Below are 27136 nucleotides of genomic sequence, written 5' to 3' on the forward strand. Positions count from 1 at the left end.
GGGGCGGGCGGGCGGGCGGGCGGCGCGCGGGGGTCGCCGGGAGCGGGGCGGGCGCGCTCCTCGCCACCCCCACCGCCCCCCGCCGTCCCGCGCTCCCGCGCTCGCTCGCTCGCTCGCGTCCTGTCCCGCGCGGCTCGGCGCGCTGTGTGTGGGGGGGGGAACCCCGCGGCCGACATGGGCGCCGCCGCGTGGCCGCCGCCACCCCTGCCGCTGCCGGCGCGTCTCCTGCTGCTGCTGCTGCTGCTGTCGCTCCCGGCGTGGCCCGTGGGTTCCTGGGACCCGGCCGGTTACCTGCTCTACTGTCCCTGCATGGGTAAGGCCTCCCGAGCCCTCTGCTCAAACGGAGAAACTGAGGCCCCGGAGAGGAAGATTGCCAGTGTCCCCGGGCGCCCCGCATAATGCCCTCGGCCAGGGGTCCCAGAGCCGCGGCTGGGTGCGGGCGCTGTTCTCCGCCCTAGGTGTGCCACCGGGTACCGGCGTGGGGGGCGGCCACCGTGTCCAGCTTGCCCGTTTGACGCACGTCAAAACGGAGGCTGGGAGAAGCTGGCGTGACTCGCTCGAGGGCCGAGCCCACCCCTGAGGGGGCAGCTCGGTGGAGTTTGTGCGGCGGGGCTTGGCGTCCTCACACTGGCCCACGCCGCCTCCAGGAGAGCCTATCGTTCATTCAGCAAATAGTTCCGTGGCACCTTTTGTGCCAAGGTGCTTGCAGTTCTCTGCGCTGGTGGTGAATAAAACGGATAGACCTCATGCTCTTTTAAAGTCTTCATTTTAGAAAGACAGACAATAAAAGAAAAACGTTTAAAAAAAATCCAGTAAGCACATAGGTTTGCAGAAAAATGATAAAACTATGGAAAAATGGAAGATAACGAGGAATCTAAAGGCTACTTGAGGGGTGCAGTTTCAATGGAGTAGTGAATTTATCATTGCAAAACTCATTCCTTTTTACAGTCCTTCAATATAGCTTCCACACCTAACCATGGCCTTCACCTTTCATGATTTAGTCCCTCTTTGGTTTTCTTCACACTCATGTCTCCCCCTCACCCTCCAGCTATAACCACACTTACCTGCTTTCTGTTCCTAACACACCGATCCATGAAGTGGTGCTTCCTGTCACACCCTCCCCTTCACTTAGGACTCCTTCCCATCCCAGCACAAATGTTACCAAAGAGGATTCCACTGGCCTCTATTCAAGTCTCCTTGACTATGCTCCATCACCAAACTTTCTCATTTTTTTCTCGCAGTTATCAAAATTTTTCATAATAAATTCCTGTAGTGTCTCCCAACCTGAACCAAGTGTCTTAAGGGCAGAAATCTTTCCTCACTCATTTCTGAATTCTAACACCTAGCCAGTGCCCTGGCACTTTGTGTGACCTTTCAGTAATATTTGTGGAATGTATGAATGGATGACACGCTGGTGATAACAAAAAGAATCAGATAGATCCTTGCCATCTGAGGCATTCACAAGCTGAAAAGGAGCCACTGCAAAAAGCCAGAAAGCTAAAAAAAAAAAAAGGGGGGGGGGAGAAATGAAAAAAAAAAAGTTTAATGAAATAACAAAACACCATGCATGATGGCTCATGCCTTTAATCCCAGCACTCAAGAGGCTAAATAAGGAGGATTCCTGTGAATTGAAAGCCAGCCTGGGCTTCAAAGAGGGTTCCAGACCAGCTTGGACTGAAGTGGGACTTGCCTCAAAAACAAAACAACAACAACAAAACCCCCAAAAAACTTAACTAACTGAAGTTGAGGATATAGCTCAGTAGTGAAGTTCTTGATCCTAGGTTCAGTCTCCAACACCCCTTACCCCACAGAAAGATAGCTTCAAAGCTAGGTGTGAGGGCACATGCCTGTAATCCCAGAACTTGCATGGCAGAAGCATGAGGATTGCCACAAATTGGAGGTCTTCTCCCAGTGTTCCATTATAATCAGGACTACATAATGAGATCTTGTCTCAAAAAATAAATAGGGGCTGGAGAGAGGGCTCAGTAGTTAAGGTGCTTGCCTACAAAACCTAATGACCTGAGTTTGATTTCTCAGTACTTGTAAAGCCAGATACACAAAGTGGCACGTGTCTGGAGTTCATTTGCAATGGCTGGAGGCCTTGGTGTACCCAGTTCTCTCTACCAGGCGTGGTGCATGCCTTAATCCCATCACTCTGGAGAAGTAAGAGGATTGCTGCGAGTTTGAGGCCAGCCTGAGACTACATAGTGAATTCCAGATCACCCTGGGCTAGAGCGAGACTGTACCTCAAAAAATAAATAAATTAGGAGCTGGAGAGATGGCCTAGCAGTTAAGGCATATGCCTGTGAAGCCTAAGAACCCAGGTTCGATTCTCCAGGTCCCATGCAAGCCAGACGCACATGGTGGCACATGCATCTGGAGTTTGTTTGCAGTGGTTAGAGGCCCTCCTGTGCTCACTCTCACTCTCTCCCCCTCTCTCTGTCTCAAATAAATAAATGCAGTATTTTAAAAAATAAAGAGTGTTGGAGAAATGATTCAGTTGATAGAGTGTTTGAATAGCATGCACAAGTCCCTAGGTTTGTCATTGTGGTGGTGCATACGGTAGGCCACTAGTGAAGAGACGGAGGCAGGCGGGTCAGGAGATTGAGGCCAGCATCGTGTGGGAACCCTGGGTTCAGTCCCTAGCACTACATAAAACCAAATGTAGTGGCACAGGCCTAAAGTCCCAGCACTTGAGAGGCAGAAGCAGAAGGATCAGAATTTAAAGATTATTCCTGGCTACATAGCAACTTGTTATTTTCTTTCAAAGTAGGGTCTTGCTTTAGCCTAGGCTGACCTGGAATTTACTATGTAGTCTCAGGGTGGCCTTGAACTCACAGGGATCCTCCTACCTCTGCCTCTGGAGTGTGCCACTATGCCCAGCCTACATAGAAATTTTGCGGCTATATAAAACAAGACAAAACAAAAAACCAAAGTAATTAGAATCTGGTGGGAGCAGGGGCTGGAAAGTGAGTATGAATAGGGTCTATGAGAAGGTCTTAGTGAATGAGACATTAGGGTCACCCCTTCATATGCAGGCAAGTAGAGATAGAGGAAGAAGGACACTCCTGGCAGACATACTGGGTAGAGTGGGAATTGTGCAGTGTGTTAAGAAAATAGCAAGGAATCAGGAGGCTCAACCAGCAAGAGCAGGTTCAGGCGGTGTGCTGTTGTAGTGGCAGCTCTCCTAGTTTCTTCTTGGTTACTTGGCCCTCCCTACTCCTGGATTCACATCCTTTCAGAGCCCTTCATGGGCCATGACATCAATGTCCCAGGCCACTCTGCCCCCCCCCCCCATGTACTATTTCTAGGGCGCTTTGGGAACCAAGCAGATCACTTCCTGGGCTCCCTGGCGTTTGCAAAGCTGCTGAACCGCACGTTGGCTGTACCTCCATGGATTGAGTACCAGCATCACAAGCCTCCTTTTACCAATGTGAGTACCTCTGCTTCCCGGTGTCCCCTGTGCACCCGTCCCCAAACTTGCTTGACTCAAGGACCTTCTCCAGACTTGAGCTGCACTCCCCTGAGCCTGTCCCTCCAGGAATAGCAATAATGGGCTTTTCCCCAGCACCTGCTATGTGCTGGGCATGGGGATTAGCTTGTTTCTAGGAAGAAACAGGTTCAGAGCGGTAAAGTGACTTACTCGGGATCAAACAGCTTGCGGGCAGTAGAACTGGAATCCAAGCCCAAGGCTGACTCTAGAGCATGTTCTATGAACCCAAAGCCTCCATTTCCAATCCTGATTGGCCCCACCTTCTGTACATCCAGTTGGTCAATAAGGGATAGATGTATTATTAGTTTTTAAGGAGAAACTGAGGCACAAGTTAGTTAGTTAACATGTATAAGGCTGCAAACCCAGGAAGTCTGGTTTCAGTACTTTATCTGATCCTGTCAAGGAGCACTCTGGGGATGGAATGCTCAGTGTTCTGGATTATTTTGGGTGTCTTCCACTGACCCTGTGTCTGTCTTCATTCATACTATCACCCCAGGGCCCTGGAGTAGAAACTTAATGTTTTAATTAATTAATCGACTTAAAATTTTTAAATAGACATTAGAAATTATACTTGACATGATCAAAACATAGCATTCCTTGGGCTGGAGAGATGTCTTAGTGGTTAAGGTACTTGTTTGCAAAACATAAGGACTTGTGTTCAACTCTCCAGGTCCCACATAAGCCAGATGCACAGTGACACAAGCACACAAAGGTCGCACATGGGCACAAGGGGGCACATGCACCTAGAGTTCACTTATAGTGGCTGTAGGCCCTGGTGCACCAAATTTTTCTCTCTCTCAGTCTCTCATATTGAAAAAAACCCCAACAAACTAGGAGCCGGAGAATGGCTTAGCAGTTAAGGCATTTGCCTGCAAAGCCAAAGGACCCAGATTCGATTCCCAAGGACCCACATAAGCCAGATGCATAAGGGGCACATGCATCTGGAGTTTGTTTGCAGTGGCTGGAGGTCCTGGTGTGCCCATTCTGTGTGTCTCTCTTCTATTTCTCTCTCTCTCTCTGCTTGCAAATAAATAAATAAATAAAGACCAGTCTGTTGGGCTTACCTAAAGGAAAAAAACATTCTCTACATGGGTTTTTTTTTTTTTTTCTTCTTTGCACACATACATATATTTGGAAAGCCCTCTTAGCCCCCATGATAAAGATTAAACCCAGGGTCTTGTATATGCTATAGAAATGCTCTACCTAGCCCTGGAGAAGTTATTAATAGGAATTAAAAGCCAGAGAATAGGAGACTGCAACCTACCTAGACCCCTTCCAAATTGTGTGGCCTGGGCAAGATATTTAACCTTTCTGTGCCTCTGTTCCCTCATCTTTAAAACAGAGTAACTGGTTACCTCCCATGATAAAGACTGAATGAGTTACTGCTGCTAACATGCCCTTAGTGTGTTCTGTGCCTTCCTTTAGAACTGGCTGAACTCCGCAATATAAAGACCACAGGACATAGCTTCTGGGGTCCATTAAGAAGCTCACTTTTCTGCCCTGTTCAGGTTTAGGTGGTGCTCACCCATCTCCCTGCGGCTCGCTGGCTTGCGATGTCCTTTGTCGCAACCAGCTGTCATACTGAGCCATACTTCCTTGCTTTCTATGTGCTTCTCAATCTGCCCCAGTTGAGCTTTCCTTCCCTGCCGTGGCTGTTCTCACGGAGGCCACCAGGGGCCTCAGAATTTCCATATCTAGGGTCATTTCTCTGTCTGTGTCTCACCTGACCACCTGGTAGCACCCTGACTCTGTGAGCCTTTCTCTTTCCTCAGTTTCCCTCCTTTCCTGGCTTCCAGGACACCGCCTGTCCCTGCTGCAGTCTGGACCTCTCAGCATAGCATGGTCCTCTTTCTGCTTTCCTGGGGCTCCTCTCTTCACCCACTCTTTAGCTGGTGGTACATGTCCTCCCTCTGTTTGCTGTTAGCTCTGTGCACTCAGGTGAGTCAGACGAGCCAGTCCTGTGAAGGGTGAGTACAGTTCCTGGCACTGAGTGCTCAGGAGCTCATCGATACCATTACATGCTTGGCTGTAAGATTCTGCTGAGCCTTTCTGTTGTTACTTTCACTAGTCTCCTTACACCTCCAATTTATCTGTGGCACAGACTCCTCTCTGACCATAGACCCATATTTTTGACTTTAAGACCCTCATGTTTATGTAGGTATCTCCTAGATAGCTCAGATTTACAAAGCTAGAACTGAACTTGGCATCTTTCCCCTCAAACCTGTGTTACCATCTATAATCCCTGCCTTAGTGTATTTTCTCTCCTTGGGCCCCAAGTCAGAAAGAAACTTAGATTTTATCCTAAATGCCTCTCCTTAATATACCCTCACTCCGAAACCCTCACCTCACCTTCTTTTTCATCTTGTACACATGTTGGTGTGGTGGTTTGAGCCAGGTGTTCTGAATGCTAGGTTCCCAGCTGATGGACATTTGGGAATTAACGCCTCCTGGAGACAGTGTATTATTGGGGGTGGGCTTATGGGTGTTGTAGCCAGTTTCCCCTTGCCAGTGTTTGGCACATTCTTCTGTTGCTGTGGTCCACCTTATGTGGGCCAGGGGGTGATGTCTACCCTCTGGCCATGCCATCATTTCCCCCTGCCATCATGGAGCTTCCCCTTGAGCCTGTAGGCCAAAATAAACCTCTTTCCTACAAGCTGCTCTTAGTTGGATGATTTCTACCAGCAATGCAAACCAGACTGCAACAGTAGGCCATTCTGTCTCTCACTTAGCTGTGTGAGAGGTGTCCTATGACTATATACTAAATACATGCTTAATAAGCTGGGCACAGCTCATGCTTAAAATAACATTCACTTACAAAACCTGGCAGCCTGGGTTCAAATAATAACATTAACTAATAATTAAATTAATTAAATTAAATTAATAAAGTTAATAAATTATATACTCTGAATAAATATGAGGACAATTGTACTAGCTTCCTAATTCCTCTTTCTCCTCTAATCTTACCTAATCAGTACATTGTCTTCTTCATGACCATAGTGGTCCTTTGAAAAAGGCAAATCTCGGATGTGAGGGTGGTCTGGCTGCGACATCCGTCACCCCACTGATCGCCAGGATTGATTTGTCTGATCCAGCTGGCTAGTCGGGTGTCCCCTTCCTCCCTCACCACTCCATGTGTGTCCCTCCCCAAGCTGTGCACTCGGTTGGTCAAAGAGGACAACCTTCGCCGAGTAGAGGAGGACGGTCCTCGGTCAAGGGAATACGAGTAGCTGTGCTCCCCTGCTAGAACCTCCAAACCAGCTCTCAGAAAAGGCAAATCATGGCTGGGCGTGGTGGTACACACTAATCCCAGCACTCGGGAGGCAGAGATAGGAGCATCACCATGAGTTCAAGACCAGCCTGGACAAGAGTGAAACCCTACCTCGAAAAACAACAACAAAAAAGGCACATCTTCTCAGGTATAGGGATGCAGGCCTGTAATACCAGCAGTTGAGAGCAAGACATAAACCTCACACCTTTAATCCTAGCCCTCAGGAAGCTGAGGTAGGATCACTGTGAGTTAAGACCAGCCTGGGTTACAGAGTGTGTTCCAGGTCAGCCTGGGCTAGAGTGAGACCTGCCTCAAAAAAAACAAAAAATAAAATACATTAAGATAACCCAGCAATGGAGGCTGAGGCTGATGCAGATTCTGAGTTCAAGGCCAACCTTGACTATATAGTTAGTAAAAGGTTAGCTAGGGTTGCATAGAACATTTTATATTGTTTCTGCGAAAAATCCTCCAGCTATAATACCTCACTGCTAATAGTTAGGGTGTCAAGAGTCATTCATTGGAACACCAGTTACTTATATATGCTAAAAGGTGTTGTAGTTAAACCAGTTTGGGAAATAATATTTTCAATTTCCCATTCTCCTAAACTTGAGGATTCAGAATGTACATTAGCATGGTAAAAGTGCTGAAAAGTCCTGCTGCAGCAAAGAAGCCAGGTTAAAACAGCATCAGAGGCCTGTTATTACAGAAACTTATTCACCTGAACTGTTGGGGCGTTCTTAGGAAACCCTGACCTGTTTTATTCCATGGTATTCTAAGAAGTCTAAAGTGTGTGTGTGTGTGTGTGTGTGTGTGTGTGTGTGCGCGTGTGTATGGATGGATGTATATTTATATATGTTTGTTTATTTATTTGCAGGGGGGGATGGCACTGGAGAGGTAGCTTAGCAGTTAAGGCACTTGCATGTGAAGTCTAAGGACCTAGGTTGGATTCCCCAGTACTCACGTAAGTCAAATGTACAAGGTGGCACATGCGTCTGGAGTTTGCAGTGGCTAGAAGTTGTGCCATGCCTGTTCTCTCTATATGTATGTATATATCTGCCCCTCTCTCTCTCTAAATAAGTAAAACATCTAAAAAAAATATTTTGGGGCTGGCCATGGTGGGGCATGCCTTTATTCCCAGCACTTGGGGACATGGAGGATCAATCACGTTGAGACCATATAGTGAATTCCAGGTCAGCCTGGACTAGAGTGAGACCCTACCTCAAAAAACCAAAACCAAATATGTATGTATTTTATTTATATATATGGCTGGAGAGATGGCTCAACGGCTAAAGTGCTTGCCTGTAAAGCCTAACTACCCGAGTTTGAGTCCGCAGGACCCATGTAAAACCAGATGCACAAACTGGTACATGCTAGAGGCCCTGGTGGGCCCATTCTCTGTCTCTCTTCTAGCTCTCTCTGCTTGCAGATAAATAAATTAAAATATTTCTAAAATATTTTGAGCTGGATATGGTGGCACATGCCTTTAATCCCAGGCACTCATAAATTAGGAGGATCACTGTGAGTTCCAGGCCAGCCTAGGACTACAGAGTATGATCCAGGTCAGCCTGGGCTCGAGTGAGACTCTACCTAGAATAAAACAACAACAAAAAAATTTATTGTATTTTATTTATTTACTTAAGGGAGAGAGAGAGAGAGAGAATAGCATTCCAGAGCCTCTTGCCCTGCAAACAAATTCTAGAACATGTGCCACTTTGTGTATCTGGCTTTATGTGGGTACTGGATAATTGAACCCCGGGCCAGCAAGCTTTGTAGGCCTTTAACTGCTCAGCCATTTCTCCAGTCTAGCCCAGGCTAAACTAGAATTCACTATGCAGTCTCAGAGTGGCCTTGAACGTTGAACTCACAGCAATCCTCCTAGCTCTGCCTCCCAAGTGCTATATGGTTAAAGGTGTGTACCACTATACCTGCCCCAGAATTTTTTTTTAACTTTTAAAGGTATTTTTATTTATTTGCGAGAAGAGAGAGAGAACAGGCATGCAAGGGCCTCCAGCTGCAGCAAAGAAACTCCAGATGCATGTGCCACTTTGCACTTCTGGCTTTATATGGGGAATCAAACCTAGGTTATTAAGCTTTGCAGACAAGAGCCTTAATCACTGAGCTAACTCTCCAACTAATAGAGATCCACCTACCTCTGCCTCCCGAGTACTGGGATTAAAGGTGTGCACCGCCACGCCTAGTTAGCACTACCCATCTTTTTTGACACTAGAGCTGTCTCATTGGCCTGAAATTCTCCAAGTAGACTACACTGACTGGCAAGTGAGTTCTGGGGATCCCTCCACCTGTCTCTGCATCCCCCGCACTGGGATTACAAGCACATACCACCATGACTGGAGTTTTGCATGGCTTCTAGGGATAGAACTCAGGTCCTCGTGTGCATGGAAAGCACCTTACTGACTGAGCTATCTCCCTGGGCCCTGCTTATTTTATTATTTAAGTTTTTTAAATGCATTTTTTTTTTCAAGGTAGGATCTTATGTAGCCCAGGCTGACCTGGAACTCACTCTGTACTCTTAGACTGTCCTCGAACTCACAGTGATCCTCCTATCTCTGCATCCCAAGAGCTGGGATTAAAGGCGTGTGCTTCCATGCCTGACTAACTTGGGATTTTTGGTGTTTTGGGGGGGAGGCTGTTTTTGAGGTAGGGTCTCACTCTAGGTCAGGCTGACCTGGAAATCACTCTGTAGTCTCAGGGTGGCCTTGAACTCATAGCGATCCTCTTACCTCTGCCTCCCGAGTGCTGGGATTAAAGCCATGAGCCACCACGCCCGGCTTAACTTGTTATTCATGTATCTCATTGTAGTGTCATGACAACAAAATGACAGTGAGGTACCAGAGCATGCATACATCAATAGTCATGGTTTTGTTTTTTTGAAAAAGGATCTTACATAGCCCCAGCTGACCTCGAACTTACTATGTAGGTAAGGATGACTTTGAGCTCTTTGTTATGTATTTATTTATTTATTTATTTATTTATTTATTTATTTATTTATTTATTTAAGAGAGAGAGAGAGCGCGCGCACGAGCGCGAGCGTGTGAGTGAGCCGGGGCCTCTTACCTCTTACGTACTTCCATACCCAGCTCAGATGAATATGGCCGCCACCCATGTACTCACCTGACCAGAAGTCATCCTTAACACACTTTCTCCTTCTTGCTCCATCTTTCTGTTGTTGTTTCGCAGTACCCAGGACGGAATCCAGGGCCTTATGCCTGCTGTGCCACTCTGCCACTGGGCAGGCAAGAACCTTTAACCACTGAGGCATCTCTCCAGGCCAAAATAACTTGACTTCATGTATGTTTCTGTTTCAATACTCTGCATGCCAGGGCCTCTAGCCACTACTCTGTGCATCTGGCTTTATATGGGATCCTGGAGAATCAAACCCAGGCCATCAGGCTTTGTAAGCAAGTGCCTTTAGCTGCTGAGCCATCTCTCTATCCCCTCTACAACTGAGCTCTATCCCCAGTTATATCCTCTTCTCCACTTTTCCCACTCATGGAATTTGTTATGTAACCCCCTCCATTTCTTTCCTGTGCTCTCACTATGGCACAGAGCATTCCTGGGCTCGTCTGTACAAAGTGCAGGAGCCTCTTCCAGGGCAAAGACCTAGCAGGATGGAGTGTATTATTCTGACAGATTGCATCGGGAAGTAACTGCTCCAGAAAAAAAAAAAAAAAAACTTACCGGGCGTGGTGGCGCACGCCTTTAATCCCAGCACTCGGGAGGCAGAGGTAGGAGGATCACCGTGAGTTCGAGGCCACCCTGAGACTACATAGTGAATTCCAGGTCAGCCTGAGCCAGAGTGAGACCCTACCTCGAAAAACCAAAAAAAAAAAAAACAAAAAAAAAACTCATGACCTGCCAGCCATATGCAAGAGTGCCCATTTTCAACATGCATTCCCAATACTTAGGGCTCTCTTTAAAACCCTTGCTGCTCTCATGGGTGAGAAGTAATGCCTTCTTACAACCATCATTTGCTTTTCCGTAAGTATGGGAGAGGTCGCACATCTTTCATACCGGTTGCATTGGCTCATTCCTAACATTTACCTCTTTGCGGCAGACACCTTTGAACACCAGAGGCACTTGTTCCGTAGTTTGCATTTCTCAGTTTGTCTGTGTCCTAGCTTTGGTGTCTTTGTCGTGAATGCTAGGCAAGTGCTCTAGCACTGAGTCATGCGCCAGGCCTTCTTTGGATGTGCTGAGCGGGGTTGTGGCACGATGTGGAGGAACCTCTGCCCCTCCTCTTTTTCCTTTTCCTATAGCTTCACGTGTCCTATGAAAAGTACTTCAAACTAGAGCCCCTCCAGGCCTACCATCGGGTCATCAGCCTAGAGGACTTCATGCAGAAGCTGGCACCCATCCACTGGCCCCCTGAGAAGCGGGTGGCATACTGTTTTGAGGTGGCAGCCCAGCGAAGCCCTGATAAGAAGACATGCCCCATGAAGGTAGGTGCTATTCCTAATCCTCAAGGCCTCTGAGACCGTATGATGGCAGCACCTAGGGGAAGTCACCGGAAGGGCTTGGCATGGGAAGATGGCGGTTTGAGTCTATTTCTGATATTTCGTAGCAGTGTTACCTTTGGCCAACTTTGCTTTTCTGAGCCTTTATTTCTACCTGATCCATCTGGCTCATCGAGAGTAGACCAGGTGTGAGATCACTTATGAGATAGTAAATGCCACATCAGCAATAGTAACTAAATGCTCTATAGTATTCTTATATGCTAGATATCATGCTCAGTGCTTTATGTGTGTTAAGTCCTTTAATCCTCAAACTGCTCCATGTGGAAAGTGTTAATAATTTCTCCATATAGAGAGGATGCTAGGAATAGCAGAGAGGGCCAACGCTTTGCCTAAGGACACAGATGGGTCTGGTATCCAACCCTCAGTAATTTGTCCACTCTCTCAACTTGAATTCTTTCCTGCCTCTCATTAGGTAGAAGAGGAGCATGGGTAATTAGTTGAAATTTTCTGGTAATTTGGGAACAAGACACCTCCCAATACTAGCTTTCAGTGCATATGTTACAGTTTAGGGCAGGTGGTAAGGAGAGTTGTAGAGTTTGAGAAGGGGAGACCTAGTTTGCAGTCCCAACACCACCGTTATTAGATGTGTGACCTTGGTGACCTTGGCCTCATCTCCCTGGCCACAAGCTTTTGTTTCCATCTAGAAACTGAGGGTGTAGCATTAGCCAGACTTGAGAATATCCCAAAGCTCCAGCCCATGGTTCCAGTCCAAGGTCCACTTCCCCCCAGGCCCTCTCAGTGCCACAGTGGGATGTGGCTTGTAAACAGGATAGATTCCTTCAAACACTGAAAAATATGGTGGAAGCCAGAAGAGAAGCTGGGCCTCTCGTCAGCCCCTAGCCCAAGAGCCCACCTACAAGGTGTTTCAGCCGGAGTCACACCACCTAAGCCTCCTATCCCCAAATGGTTTCCCACACCCCCCAGTAACTCTTGCACCACTCTGTCTGCAGGAAGGAAACCCCTTTGGCCCGTTCTGGGACCAGTTTCATGTGAGTTTCAGCAAGTCGGAGCTCTTCTCAGGCATTTCCTTCAGTGCCTCCTACAAGGAACAATGGATTCAGAGGTACTTGGAGGGCACAGCAATGCTCGGTTCAGGGAGGGCATGGGGCTCGAGGGCATGCAGCTCCCTCCTGGCCCCTTCCCATGACCCCACCCTCATGTGTGAGACCAAAGGTTCAGGCACTGTGTCTGGTGAACTCGGGATCCCTGCAATCTGTCCCCATCTCAGTACCTTACACGGCGAGACATTGACCTGCTGTGAGGTTGAGCAAGAGTTTCTCGCCTGATAAGGGGTGTCATAAAAAGAACACTGTGCAGTTACATGCATGTCCATTTCCTCCTCCAGGCGTGAGAATCACTTCTCTGCTGTCTTCCTCTTCACAAGATGAAAACGGGAAGCAGCGCCTGGAGAACAGCTCAGGTGCAGACTGAGAAGTGATGTCATCCTCATAATTACTGGCCATGCTTTATTAATTGTGTGCTAGTATGCCCTATTAAAAAAAATAGGTTAGCAGGGCATAGGCCCAGACTGTGAAATATTTATAGAGCGTCTATCATGTGTGAGACACAGTACTCAGAGGCCAAAGGTGATCTACAAAAATGAGGATGATCCAGCCCTGGTCTTTCAGGAGCCGCTGCCCAGTTAGAACAATAACTTACACAGTGTATTTCCATTGATGCTGTAGCATAGCAGGAAGGAGATTGGGCTTAGATATCAGACTGGAGACTGGCCATATAGCTCAATGGTACATAGCTTGCCTAGCATGGCTGAGGTCCAAGGTTCAGGCCCGAGCAACACACACACACACACAGAAGTCGTCAGACTGGGCCGTGGGTAAGAGGAGCACGTGAATTTAGACGTGGTCAAAGCATTTGACATTTAGTAGGCCAGTGATACACTGCTGCAGTAAAATGAGCACTGCCACTTTCTTGAGGGGTTGTGAACAAGGCACTCCAGCTCTTTGCTCCCAATTTCTACTGTGGTTTAATAGAGAGCACTGGCTGAGCATGGTGCTGCATACTTTTAATCCCAGCATTTGGGAGGCAGAGGTAGGAGGATCACTATGAGTTCAAGGCCAGCCTGGGACTATAGAATGAGTGTCCGGTCAGCCTGGGCTAGAAGAATGAGATCCTACCTCAAAAAAAAAAAAAAAGAAAAGAAAGAAAGAAAAAAGAAAGAAAGAATGAACTAATGGTATCTGCCTCCTAGCATATAAAGTCCATGGCACAGAGTAAGCAACTAACCGAAGTTACCCGTCACTATCACTCACCTGCTGTATTTTATTAAGGCCTATGAGAAATTTCATGAAATGCCTCTTATCAGTTTCCATTTGGGTGGGGTGGGGGAGTCGTTGCTGAGGATCAAACCCAGGGCCTCACACATAGCAAGGCAAGCTTTTTACTACTGGGTTGTCTGCTTTCCTGGTCCTCAGTTTTCAGGTGAAGAAGCTTGCCCACAATGGTAGAGCTGCTGTACGGCCAGTTGGGATCGATTCTAAATAATAAGAGGTAATATGTATTTCATGACTACTGTAAGCCAGGCACTATTATTTTTATTTTTTTGGTTTTTCAAGGTAGGGTCTCACTCTAGCCCAGGCTGACCTGGAATTCACAGTGGAGTCTCAGGGTGGCCTCAAACTCACAGCAATCCATGTGCCACCATGCCAGGCCTTTTTTTTTTTATGCGAGAGAGAGAATTGGTGTGCCAGGGCCTCTAGCCACTGCAATTGAACTCTTGTGCGCATGCGTGATCTTGTGTGTCTGGCTTTTGTGGGTTTTAGGGTTTTAGTTGAACCTAGGTTCTTAAGCTTTGTTGGCAAGTGCCTGACTGCTAAGCCATCTCTCCAGTCCTTATTTATTTATTTATTTGACAAAGAAAAAGAAGGAGAGAGAGAATGGGCTCAACAGGGCCTCCAGCTACTGCAAACGAACTCCAGATGCATGCGCCACCTTGTGCATCTGGCTAACATGGGCCCTGGGGAATTGAACCTGGGTCCTTTGACTTTACAGGCAGACACTTTAACCACTAAGCCATCCCTCCAGCCCTTTTAAAACTTTTTTTATTCACAACTTCCATAATTATAGACAAGAGACCATGATAATTCCCTCCCTCAGTACTTTCCCCCTCACAAATTCACTCTCCATCATATCCCCTCTGCCTCTCAATTAGACTCTTATTTTGATGTCATCATCTTTTCCTCCTATTATAAAGGTCTTCTGTAGGTAATACTAGGCACTGCAAAGTCATATATATCAAGGCCAATTTGTGTCAGATACCATTTCTAAGTGTTCGCAAATATTGACTCAGGTTTAATCTAGCCCTTAGTCTATAAGATTTGTTGTCATGTGAGCTTTCCACATAAAGAGGTAGCTAGAGGCCCTGGCATGCCAGTTCTCTCTCTTATAAAAAAAAATTAAAAACAAAAATAAGTTGGGTATGGTGGTGCACCCTGCAGTCCAGACGGGCCTGAAACTTACTATGTAACCTAGGCTAGCTTCTAAATTCTGATCTTTTTGTCTGTGCCTCCCCAGTGCAGTGCAAGGATCACAAGCATGCTCCACCACATACACTAGTGAACCACCCTTAATCACCAAAGAATATGTAGCTGTATTAGCAACTGTGCCTTCTATTCTGGGCTTTTTTTTTTTTTTTAAACAACTAGCTCATAAGCCCCTTGGGCTAGGTCAGATTCTAATCTTCCTCATTGCTGGTCCCAGAGAGCACTCTCCCATTTGATTGCCTGCTGGGTTCTACCCATTCACGTCCACATCTGAAAGACAGGGTGCTATTGCATTGCTGGAAGTGGGCTTGTCCTGAAAAGAGGAGGATTTGTCCCTGCTGACAGTATGCCAGAGCAAAAACATGTCACCAGCTTTAAAAGCAGTTCCTGAAGCAAATTCCTAAGAGCCAAATAAAGCACCCGATCCTGATTGACAGAGAAGGGCAATGCTGTATGGGAGCATTACTCAAACACTTATTCATTGCCCAACAGTATTGTTTGAGCTCTCCAAGTTATAAGAAAGACATGAGAGCTTGAGGAAACTTGTGTCTTACTGTCCGGTTTGGGGGAAATGAAACTTGTACAGAAGATGAGGTCTGTGGAAGCAGTTTGAGGGACTTTGGGCTCCCTAGGTACCTGTTTTCATTTATTCAAAACATAATTAAGGCCTGGGGAGAAGGATTAGAGAGGATATGAAGGAGAGTGAAGGATTAGATTATAAAGCCTGTCAGCCCAGGTTGGATTCCCTAGGAGCCACTTACAGCCAGATGCATAAAGTGGTACATGGGTCTGAAGTTTGTAGGCAAGAGGCCCTGAGGTACCCATACACACTCATACTATCATTCTCTCTCTCTCTCTCTTTCTGCTCGCAGATAAGTAAATTAAATTTATTTTATTTTATTTATTTGAGAGAGAGTGGGGGAGAGAATGGGTACCCCAGAGCCCCCAGCCACTGCAAATGAACTCCAGACGCATGTGTCACCTTGTGCTTACATGAGTAATGGGGAATCGAACCTGGGTTCTTAAGCTTTGGAGGCAAGAGACTTAACTGCTAAGCCATCTCTCCAGCCCCTAAAATAATTTTTAAAACCTCATAATTAGGGCTGCAGAGATGGCTTAGCAGTTAAGCACTTGCCTGTGAAGCCTAAGGATCCTGGTTCGAGGCTCAATTCCCCAGGACCCACGTAAGCCAGTCGCACAAGGTGGCGCATGCATCTGGAGTTCGTTTGCAGTGGCTGGGGGCCCTTATGCACCCGTTCTCTCTCTCTCTCTATCTGCCTCTTTCTCTCTCTGTGTGCCTGTCACTCTCACATAAATAAACAACAAACAAACACATAATTAAGGGGCTGAGGAGGTGACTCAGTGGATAAAGTGCTCACCAGTCAAGCCTGAGTATCCAAGTCTGATCCTCCCCAGAACCTACTTAGAAAGCCAGAAGCCATGTTGGGCTTCTGTAATCCCAAAGCACTGACAGTGAAACAGGAGGCAAAGATAGGAGAATTCCCCAGAAACTCACAGGTAGCTCAGCAAAGAGCAACAGTAGCAGAGCAAGATCCAGAGTTGAGACCATGACTCATACATGGCAAGGCAAGCCTTCTACCCTTAAATACCTGTTCTCCCAGTGGAAGGGCAAGGACCAACTCGGAAGTTGTCCTCAGACCTCCATATGCACACTGTGGCACACTTGTACTCACACAGACATAAACAGGCACACAGGCATACACCCAAACACACGTACACACAGGATCTCTCACAGGCTAGACTGGCTGGCCAGTAAGCCCCAGGGATCCTGTCTCTGCTTCCCCAGCACTGGGACTACAAGTGCACGCTACCATGCACTGCATTTTTACATGGTTTCTGGGGATGAAACTCAGGTCCTCGTGCTTGAAAGGCAAGCACTTTGTCTTGTTTCATTTTTGTGTTTTTTCGAGGTAGAGTCTCATTGTGGCCCAGGCGGACCTGGAATTAACTATGCAGTCTCAGGGTATCCTTGAACTTACGATAATCCTCCTACCTCTGCCTCCCGAGTGCTGGGATTAAAGGAGTGCGCCATCACGCCCGGCTGAAAGGCGAGCACTTTAAAAGCACCCAGCACCCCTATCACATTTTTTATGTCTGAATACACACTTAACTTTTAAGTCATTAACCGTCTTTTCTAAGGAGTAAGAAGAATAATTATTGTCATTATTTAACAGCTTGGTAACTATTGCTGTCAAGATCAACTTATTTATTTGTTATTATTCTTTCTTTTTTTGTTTGTTTGTTTATTTATTTTGGCTTTTCAAGGTAGGGTCCCACTCTAGCCCAGGCTGACCTGGAATTCACTATGTAGTCTCAGAGTGGCCTTAAATTCGATCCTCCTGCATCTGCCTTCCAAGTGCTGGCAGTAAAGGCTTGTGCCACCACATCCAGCTTATTTTCCTTTACTTTTTTAAATTTAAATTTTTAAATTTTTTTTATGAAAAAGAGAATTGGCGTGCCAGTGCCTCCTGCCACCGCAGCCAAACTCCAGACGTATATGCTTCTTGTGCACATGTGCGACCTTGCACACTCGTGTCACCTTGTGCATCTGGCTTACGTGGGATCAGAAGAGTTAGTTGAATATGAATCCTTAGGCTTCACAGGCAAGTGCCTTAACCGCCAAGCCATCTCTCCAGCCCTTTGCTCTATTTTTTGGGGCAAAGTCTCACCTTAATCCAGACTGACTTGGAACTAATTCATTCTGTAACCCAAGCTGGTCTCAACTCACAGTGATCCTTCTGCCTCAGTCTCCAGAATACTAGGATTAAAGTGAGAGTCACCATGCCTGGCTTAATCACTTTTAAACATGTGGAAACTTGAGATTTCAAAAATTATTTTTTTTTTAAATTTTATTTATTTATTTATTTGAGAGCGACAGACACAGAGAGAAAGACAGATAGAAGGAGAGAGAGAGAATAGGCGCGCCAGGGCTTCCAGCCTCTGCAAACGAACTCCAGACGCGTGTGCCCCCTTGTGCATCTGGCTAACGTGGGACCTGGGGAACCAAGCCTCGAACCAGGGTCCTTAGGCTTCACAGGCAAGCGCTTAACCGCTAAGCCATCTCTCCAGCCCTCAAAAATTATTAATGGGTTGTATATTTGTGTTAAATGAGCTATTGGAACTTGCAACCAAGCTGGCTTCAACCTTGTGGTAATCCTCCTGCCACTGTCTCCCAAGTACTGGATTATGGGTCAAACTCAGCTTAATGGACCCCCCTTTTTTTTTTCGAGGTAGAGTCTCACTCTAGCTCAAGGTGACCTAGATTCACTATGTCGTCTCAGGGTTGCCTCAAACTCACAGTGATCCGTCTACCTCTGCCTCCCAAGTGCTGGGATTAAAGGCATGCGCCACCACACCCAATTGCTTTTTTTTTTTTTAATTATTTTTATTTATTTATTATTTGAGAGAGAGGGAGAAATAGGCAGAGAGAGAGAGAGAGAATGGGCACACCAGGGCCTCCAGCCACTGCAAACTCCAGATGCATGTGCCCCCTTGTGTATCTGGCTTACATGGGTCCTGGGGAATTGAACCTGTGCCCTTTGGCTTTGCAGGCAAGTGCCTTAACTGTTAAGCCATCTATCCAGATCCCCCTTTTTTTAAGGTAGAATCTCGCTGTAGCCAGGCTGACCTGGAACTCACTCTGTAGTCTCAGGTTGGCCTCGAACTCACGGAAATCCTCCTACCTTTGCCTCCCAAACACTGGGATTAAAGGCGTGTACCACCATGCCCAGCTAATGGATCCTTTTTAAGTGTAAAAATCAATAGCATTAAGTACATTGAAGTGTGCAACCACCACAGCCCTTCCACCTGTAGAACTGTTCCCTTTTCCCAAACAGATATTCTGCTCATTAAACACTGATTTGAACTCCCCGCTTCACCCTGCCTCAGATGTGGTGACCTCTGTTCTTCTTGCTGTGTCTGTAAACTCTAGGAGTCTTACCCATTGCATGAAGAATTAGCAATATTTATCATCTTGTGTACAATTGTGTTGTCTTCAGGGTTCCTTAGTATTGCAGCATGTTCAAAATCTTACTCCTCCAGCTGAATGACGTGATTTTCTTGCCAATTCATCTGCTGCACCCAGGCGCTCATATTGGCAGGGCAGTTCTTGCTTGTGGTCTCTGGTGGCTGCAGTCAGCTGCTTTCTCAAGCTCAAGTCACCTGAAGGCTCAACTGAGCTACACATCCAAATCTCACCCAGGGTGGTGAGGTGATATGTCAGTTATCTGAGAACATAGCTGGAGTTATCAACATCATGTGACCTCTTCAAGTGCCCTGTGTGTCTTATACCATGAAAGCTAGCTTCTGAAAGGGACAATATAGAAAGTTTTCAAAGAGGCAGAAAATAAAAATTGCTGGTCCTGGAGCTGGAGAAATGGCTCAGCAGTTAAGGTGCTTGTCTGTGAAGCCTAAGGACCGAGGTTCAATTCTCCAGGACCCACGTAAGCCAGATGCACAAGGGGGCACATGCATCTGGAGTTTGTTTGCAGTGGCGGGAGGCCCTGATGCACCCATTCTCTCTATCTCTGTCTGTCTGTCTCTCTCTCTCTGCCTCTTTCTTTCAAATAAATAAATAAAATAATTTTTAAAAGGAGGAGCTGGAGAGATCGCTTAGCAGTTAAACACTTGCCTGTGAAGCCTAAGGACCCTGGTTCGAGGCTCAATTCCCCAGGACCCATGTTAGCCAGATGCACAGGGGGTGCACCCGTCTGGAGTTTGTTTGCAGTGGCTGGAGGCCTTGGGGTACCAATTCTCTCTCTCTCTATCTATCTGCCTCTTTCTCTCTCTGTCACTCTCAAATAAATTAAAAAAAAAAATTGCTCGTCTTTAATGCCTAGGCCTGAAAACTAGAATCTCTTCTGCCAAATGGTGTTAGGAGGCAACATAGGGCATACCTCATGGGAGGACTTGATGGCCATCTTTTGTTTGTTTTTGTGATGGGGTCTTGCTGTGTTGCCTAGGCTGGTCTCAAGTTTGTAATCACAAGTGTAATCTTGCCTCACCCTCCCACATAGCTGGGTCTGCACTGGCTTTGATTGCTATCTTTAATCTATCTGCCCAAGAGGAGAGAGCAGAGAGTGGTCTGAAGTCTCACCAGCCAAGGCTTTGTAGGCCTTGGTGAGGTAATAAGAAATCTGAGCTGGGTGTAGTGGCACAGGCCTGTAATGCCAGTACTCAAGACTCAGAGGCAGAATGATTGCTGCAAGTTTGAGGCCAGTCTGGTCTACATAGCAAGTTCCAGGCCAGCCAGTAAAAACCTGTCTCAAAATAAATAAAAAAGAAAGAAACAGAGAAAGAGAGAGAGAGAAACAGGAAGATAGAAAGAAAGAAGGAAGGAAGGAAAGAAAGAAAAAAGAACTGGAGAAATGGCATAGTGGTTAAGGCATTTGAGTGCAAAGCCTAATGATCCAGGTTCCAGATGCACAAAGTGGTACATGAGTCTGATTTTCATTTGCAGTGGCTGGAGCCATCCTCTTTCTTTGCCTCTGACTCACTCTGCTCGCAAATTAATGAATAAAATTCAAAAAATATTTCAATTTATTTATTTGAGAGAGAAATGGGCAGATAGATAGAAAGTTAAAAGAAATTGTTTTGTTTTGTTTCACGAGGTAGGGTTTCGCTCTAGCCCAGGCTGACCTGGAATTTACTCTGTATTCTCAGGCTGGCCTCAAACTCACAGATATCCTTCTGCCTCTGCCTCCCAAGTACTGGGATTAAAGGCCATGTGCCACCACTCCTAGCTCAAAAAAGTATTTTTAAAAATTTTTTTGTTTATTTTTATTTATTTATTTGATAGTGACAGACAGAGAAAGAGGGAGAGAGAGAGAGAGAGAGAGAGAATGGGCGTACCAGGGCTTCCAGCCACTACAAATGAACTCCAAACGTGTGCACCCCTTGTGCATCTGGCTAACATGGGTCCTGGGGAATCGAGCCTCCAACCGGGGTCCTTATGCTTCACAGCCAAGTGCCTAACCGCTAAGCCATTTCTCTAGCCCTCAAAAAGTATTTTTAAAAGAAGCTGGGCCGGGCATGGTGGTGCAAGCCTTTAATCCCAGCACTCGGGGGGCAGAGGTAGGAGGATTGCTGTGAGTTCAAGGCCACCCTGAGACTCCATAGTGAATTCCAGGTCAGCCTGGGCTAGAGTGGAACCCTACCTTGAAAAACCAAACAAGAAAAAAAAAGAAGCTGGGCCAGACATGGTAGCGCACGCCTTTAATCCCAGCACTCAGGAGTCAGAAGTAGGAGGATCACCGTGAGTTCAAGGCCACTCTGAGACTACATAGTGAATTCCAGGTCAGCCTGGGCTAGAGTAAGACCCTATCTTGAAAAAAAAAAAAGAAAGAAAGAAAAGTAGGGAGAAATATGTTTGTTCATGATTTCCATTTATCCAGCTGAAACTGGATTCTGCATTCTCAGAAGAGATGAAAGATATTTGTTTCCTATGAAGTGATTTCTGAATGTCCTTCCAGCTCTGCTGTTTCTCAAGAACTACAAGTTCTACAGGAACTTTCACGGCTGCCCATTGCACATGAATACTGGGAGTATGTGGCCATCGTGTTGAACCATTCTTCTGCATGACAACAGCAGAGGAGCACACAGTGTTACTCAGCTTTTTGTCACTGTGACAAAATGCTTGAAAAAATAAATTTTGCTGGGTGTAGTGGTGCACACCTTTAATCCCAGCACTTGGGAGGTAGAGGTATGAGGATTGCTGTGAGTTTGAGGCCAGCCTAAGACTACATAATGAATGTAGGTCAGTCAGCCTGGGCTAGAGTGAAACCCTACCTCAAAAGTAAATAAGTAACTAAATATAAAGTACTTCAAAGGTTTCAGTTATCATTGGGCTCTGTCGCTTCTGTACTTGTAGTGAGGCAGGACATTACCTGTGATGTCTTGTGATGGAGTCAACCAGCTCACCTTATGGTGGATGGGAGGCACAGAGAGCTAGGGAGAAAGACCAGGGATATGATTTCAAGGGTGTGCTCCCAGTGACCTACTTCGTCCACCTAAACCTCCCTCCCCTCCCCCCCCCCCGCAGCTTCCACCTCCTCCTAATAGTCCCTTTAGCTACAAATCCATGAATGGATTATTCCATGGATGAGGTCAGAGCTCGCATAATCCTGTCACCTCTGTACACTGCTGCTTTGGGACAGATGAACCCTTGCAAGCCATTCATCTTCAGACTATAACGTGGCTGGACCTTCTCCCTGAGAGAACACAAATCAGTCGTGTGAGATTGGCAGGGCTGAGTCCAGGCAGAGAGCTGAGGGGAAGGGAGTCCTTCGCCACGGAGAGCAGGCCTCTTTCTTGTTTGTGTGCATCCGTCCTCCGTGCTCACATCTGCTGGCCCCACAGATGTGTACTGGACCTAGAGGAACCCCACACTGCTGGCCAACTTGGCAGCATAGGTGTGCTAGTGACAAACCCTAAAGGTTCCCTGGGCCCAGCAGCAGGAAAGCCAGCCTGCCTCGGCTGGGGAATGATTGTCGGGAACGGGCGGTGGCAGGTGGAGCGAACCCCCTACTTTTAGCTCTCCTTCTAGACTGTACGCTGGGGCCTCACTGAGTGAGCATGAGCAGCTTGGTCTTGACCTCTTGCTGCTTGTAGGGTCAGAGCTGACCAGGTCATCTCACCAGGACAGTTCTGTGCTGGCCCAGGTCCAGGGCACAGGAACATTCCAAACCTGGAATTAACCAAGGATCAGGTACAAATTCTTCCCATGAGAGCAAGGTGGACACAAATCCTGATTTTATCCTAATCTTTCACCTCCCTGGGAAATAGAAAGCCTTTTTTCCTTTCAAATGCCCTTGAAGAAACATCTGGAAGGCACTTCACTGAGGGCCTGGCTCATAGTGGGTACTCAGGTAATACTAGTTTCTTCATCCTGCAGCCTTCACCAACCTGCCTGGTCTTCCCATGAGGCCCCTGAGTCCTTCTCATTCATCCTGAAAACAGTTACAGCACCTGCTGCTTGCACTAGGGGCTACGATCAGGAGAGTAGGCCGCATATCCCCCGTGAGGTGCTCCCTAACTGGTGGGGAGATAGATTAAGATCTAGAATACAGCTTCTTAGCCAGGCATGGTGGCGCACACCTTTAATCTCAGCACTCAGGAGGCTGAGGTAGGAGGATCACTCTGAGTTCAAGGCCAGCCTGGGTACAAAGCGAGTTCCAGGCCTGACTTAAACAGCAGCAGATGCCTCGGCTTGCTGATTCCCATTGTGTGGTTTTTAAATATTTATTTATTTATTTGAGAGGGGGCAGATAAAGAGCGAGAATGGGCATGCCAGGCCTCTAGCCACTGCAAGCGAACTCCAGATGCATGCACCCCTTTGTGCATCTGGTGGATCCTGGGGAATCTAACCAGAGTCCTTAGGCTTCTCAGGCAAACGCCTTAACTACGAAGCCATTTCTCCAGCCCTGTTGTGTGGTTTTTTTTTCATGTTAATTAGCCTCTTGGTGCCAAGATTTCTCATCAGGACCCCCCAAAAGAAAAGTAGCATTCATACTTTCTTCATGAGGCTCTTGTGGGAATCCAGTGATTTAACACATATAAAGCTTGTCCCCATCAGACAACAAGACTTAACACATTATTATTGTCATGTGTGCGCATAGAAACTTAGAATCTAGCATGCTAAGCACCGCACAGAAACAGGCCACGATGGAGCTCTTGCTTATTGCTTCTGTGGACTAGGACCAACCTGTGACGGGGGAGTTGTGGTGAGCGGACTGCTCGGATCCCCAACCTCAGTGTGTCACAGCCCTGGTAGCAGAGGTGGAGCTGCTGAGCACATCAGCATGCGGAGGACGGCATGGAAAGGGACAAGGGCTGGGACCTGGGAGTGGCGACCGGTCCTCCAGTTTGGAAGGGATTTGCTGGACAGCGTGTTTCGGTTGGGTGTGAAGAGTGAGTGGCGTGTCCATTGCAGCACCGTGGCATGCCACTAAGCCGAACAGCCTCACTTGCCAGCAGGTGGGTGTTCTCATGCACACTGGAAAATTTTGAGATGCTGACATGACCATGGGATCCACATGGTCCCTTTATCCACACATAAAGTTGGATGTTTTAAAAGTTGAACTAGGTGTTTTACAAGATGATGGTGACGATGCCAGAATTTCGTAAGGCCTTCTGTGTTCCGATCACGATTCTGAAAGGTTCGGTTAGCTCAGGCTGACCTGGAGTTGTGGAGTCTCAAGCTGACCTTGAACTCAGCAATCCTCCTACCTCTGCCTCCGAAGTGCTGGGATTAAAAACATGCGCCACCACACTCAGCATGATACTTTTTTTTTTGTTTTTTCAAGGTAGGGTTTCAGTGTAGTCTAGACTGACCTGGAATTTGCTATATAGTCTCACAGTTTTCTCGAACTCACAGTGATCCTCCTACCTTTGCCTCCCCACTACTGGAATTAAAGGCGTGTGCCACCACGTCCAGCTTCAAAAATATTTTTATTTATTTGTAAGGAGAAAAAGAATGAATAAATGTACCAGAGCCTCTTGCTGCTACAAAGGAACTTTGGACACATGTACCACTTTGTGCATTCATCTTTACATGGGAACTGGGAAAGTGAACTCCAACTGGCAGGCTTTGCAAACAAACACTTATATACACTGATCTATCTCTCTAGCCCCCACTTCATAATTTAAAAAATTTTATTTATTGGCAAGCAAAGAGAGATATAAGAGAGACAGATAGAGAGAATGGGCACACCAGGGCCTCTAGCCACTACAAACGAACCCTAGACACACGTGTCCCTTGTCATGCATGTGGATGTATGATCTTGTGTGTGGGTGCACGTGGGTGCAGGTGCATGTGCATATATGTGTAGAGGCCAGAGGTTGACATCAGGTCTTTTTCTTGATCACTCTCCAACTTAATTTTCTTTTTTTTACTGTTTTGATTTTTTTCCAGGTAGGGTTCCTACTGTAGCCCAGGTTCACCTGGACCCTGGAACTCATTTGATAGCCCCAGGCTGGCCTTGAACTCAGAGATCCTTCTTTTTTTTGTTTTTTAATGTTTTTTGTTCATTTTAATTTATTTATTTGAGAGCGACAGAGAGAGAAAGAGAGAGAATAGGTGTGCCAGGGCTTCCAGCCACTGCAAACGAGCTCCAGACGTGTGCATCCCCTTGTGCATCTGGCTAACGTGGGTCCTGGAGAATTGAGCCTCGAACCTGGGTCCTTAGGCTTCACAGGCAAGCGCTTAACCACTAAGCCATCTCTCCAGCCCTCAGTGATCTTCTACCTCAAGTCTTCTACCTTATTTTACTGTGGAAGGCCTCGCACTTGAACTCACAGCTCCTGATTTCATTAGTCTAGCTACCCATCTTGCCCCGGGGATCCCCTGCTTCCTTCTAAGTGCTGGGATTACAGTGGGCCACCGTGTCCACCCAGCTTTTATGTGGGTCCTGAGAATCTGAGCTTCAGTCCTCATGTTTGCCTGGCAAGCACTTTTATCCCCTGAGCCATCTCCCTGCCCTCCTCCCCCATTCCTTTCTGTTGCAGTACTAGTCCATGCTATGACTGTACCCGTTTGTTGTATCATTTACTCATTGGGTGACTTCTGGGTTGTTTCCATTTGGGGGCTGGTATGAGTAAAAGCTACCATGAATATTAGTGTACAAGATTGTGTGTGAAAATAAGTTTCATTTCCCTGGGATAAATGCTCACAAGTGACATGACTGGATCACATAGTAACTACAGGTTTAATTTTATAAGAAACTAACTGCAAACTGTTTTCCAGGGTAGCTATGCCTGTTTTGTGATGTCTAGAAAAAGATTTCAGTTGGTAGGAGCAGGTACTCCAGGTGAAAAGCAGAAGTGTTCAGAAGTCTGGAGTCAGAAAGCGCATTGTTTGTGAGTTCATGGGACAGCGAGGTACTTTACAGTGCCAGAATCTGGAAACCTAGATCTCACATGTACCACACACTGATCTAGGCCCACTGGAGCCATAAGCTCCAGAGCCTGTGTCCAGCTGTAGAGGCAGATATGGCACAGTTGCCAAGGGCATACTGGACAGATGCAGAAAGTCCTGACTAGGCGTGCTGAGGGCATCTGCAGAACGTTGGTGCATCCCATGAGAATGGGGCCCATTCGACCTCATTCTTCCTGAATCCTGGCATATAGGAAAGAAAAGCATTTGCTCAGTGTTGAATGAATGCCTAATTCAGTGTGCGCAGCCCAGTGAGAGCCCCGGCACTGCCTCTGTAAGCAGCTGCGCGGCTCAGTCCCGCCGTGTGGGTAAAAGGGCAAAGGCTTGGTCCAGACACCCCGCCCTGGAGTGAGTTACCACACCACAGGTTGAAAAGCCAGCATGACATATAAAAGGTTGGAATGCTCTACTGTAAATTTTTAATTGTTAAACAAGCAAAGAGGGTTGTAAATTCCGCGCAGAGGGACAGTATTGCATATTGTGCCTGTTGCCACCAGCAGGTTTTCTTATCAGCCGTTGGGATTGCATAACCTCCGTGCTTCTTGCATGCTGCAGGGGCCTCTTCACAGGGTCTCTGGGGCATGGTGCAATGCCATCTTTTTGCCCGTGAGGGTGGCAGCTGGTCTTTCTGTGCTTTCTCTGCCTGACTTCTCCCATCTTGTACCTAGATTTTCTCCAAAGGAACACCCAGTACTCGCACTGCCAGGGGCCCCAGCCCAGTTCCCCGTCCTGGAAGAGCACAGGTCACTCCACAAGTACATGGTGTGGTCAGACGAGATGGTGCGGGCAGGAGAGGCCCAGATCAGTGCCCACCTCATCCGGCCCTATGTGGGCATTCATCTGCGCATTGGCTCTGACTGGGTAATGTCCCCTTCTTATCTTGGCTGGCTTGTACATGTATGTGCCTTAGCAGGGCCCAGGCCTGGAGTGATTGTCCCCAAGTCCCAGCCAGGGTAGAGAGAGCTTACTCTGGGATCCTGTGCCAAGACTGCTGCCACAGCACATGTTAGAAATGGTAGCTAGAATACTTGTTGGCAAGCTGTCATTCTTTTTTTTTTTGGAGGTAGGGTCTCACTCTAGCCTAGGTTGACCTGGAATTCACTATGTAGTCTCAGGGTGGCCTCGAAGCCACAGCAATCCACCTACCTCTGCCTCCCAAGTGCTGGGATTAAAGGCATGCACCACCACGCCTGGCTGACAAGCTGTCATTCTAATAGCTGCTGATTATTTCCCTGGATTTTTTTTTTTTTAGGGGGTAGGAAGAGGTAGAGTTTATTTTTTTTTTTGTTTTGTTTGTTATTGTTGACATTTTTTCAAGGTAGGGTTATACTCTAGCTAGGCTAACTTGGGACTCTGTAGTCCCAGGCTCTCCTTGAACTCACAGCCATC

At 46.9% G+C, this 27136-nt stretch overlaps 1 protein-coding gene across 1 annotated transcript in view; it reads left to right on the forward strand.

The window, feature by feature from the left end:
- The first annotated feature begins 174 nt into the window (after positions 1-174).
- The window catches only part of Pofut1 (protein O-fucosyltransferase 1), a 38198-nt gene continuing 11236 nt past the window's right edge, over positions 175-27136 (forward strand). Inside the window, exons 1-5 of the mRNA XM_004668077.2 lie at positions 175-313; positions 3312-3433; positions 11039-11221; positions 12247-12359; positions 26416-26608. Of these exons, the coding sequence (XP_004668134.2) occupies positions 175-313; positions 3312-3433; positions 11039-11221; positions 12247-12359; positions 26416-26608 (750 nt within the window). The remainder of the gene's footprint in view (positions 314-3311; positions 3434-11038; positions 11222-12246; positions 12360-26415; positions 26609-27136) is intronic.

Source organism: Jaculus jaculus, chromosome 8, assembly GCF_020740685.1.
Source record: "Jaculus jaculus isolate mJacJac1 chromosome 8, mJacJac1.mat.Y.cur, whole genome shotgun sequence".
Taxonomy (NCBI): Eukaryota; Metazoa; Chordata; class Mammalia; order Rodentia; family Dipodidae; genus Jaculus; species Jaculus jaculus.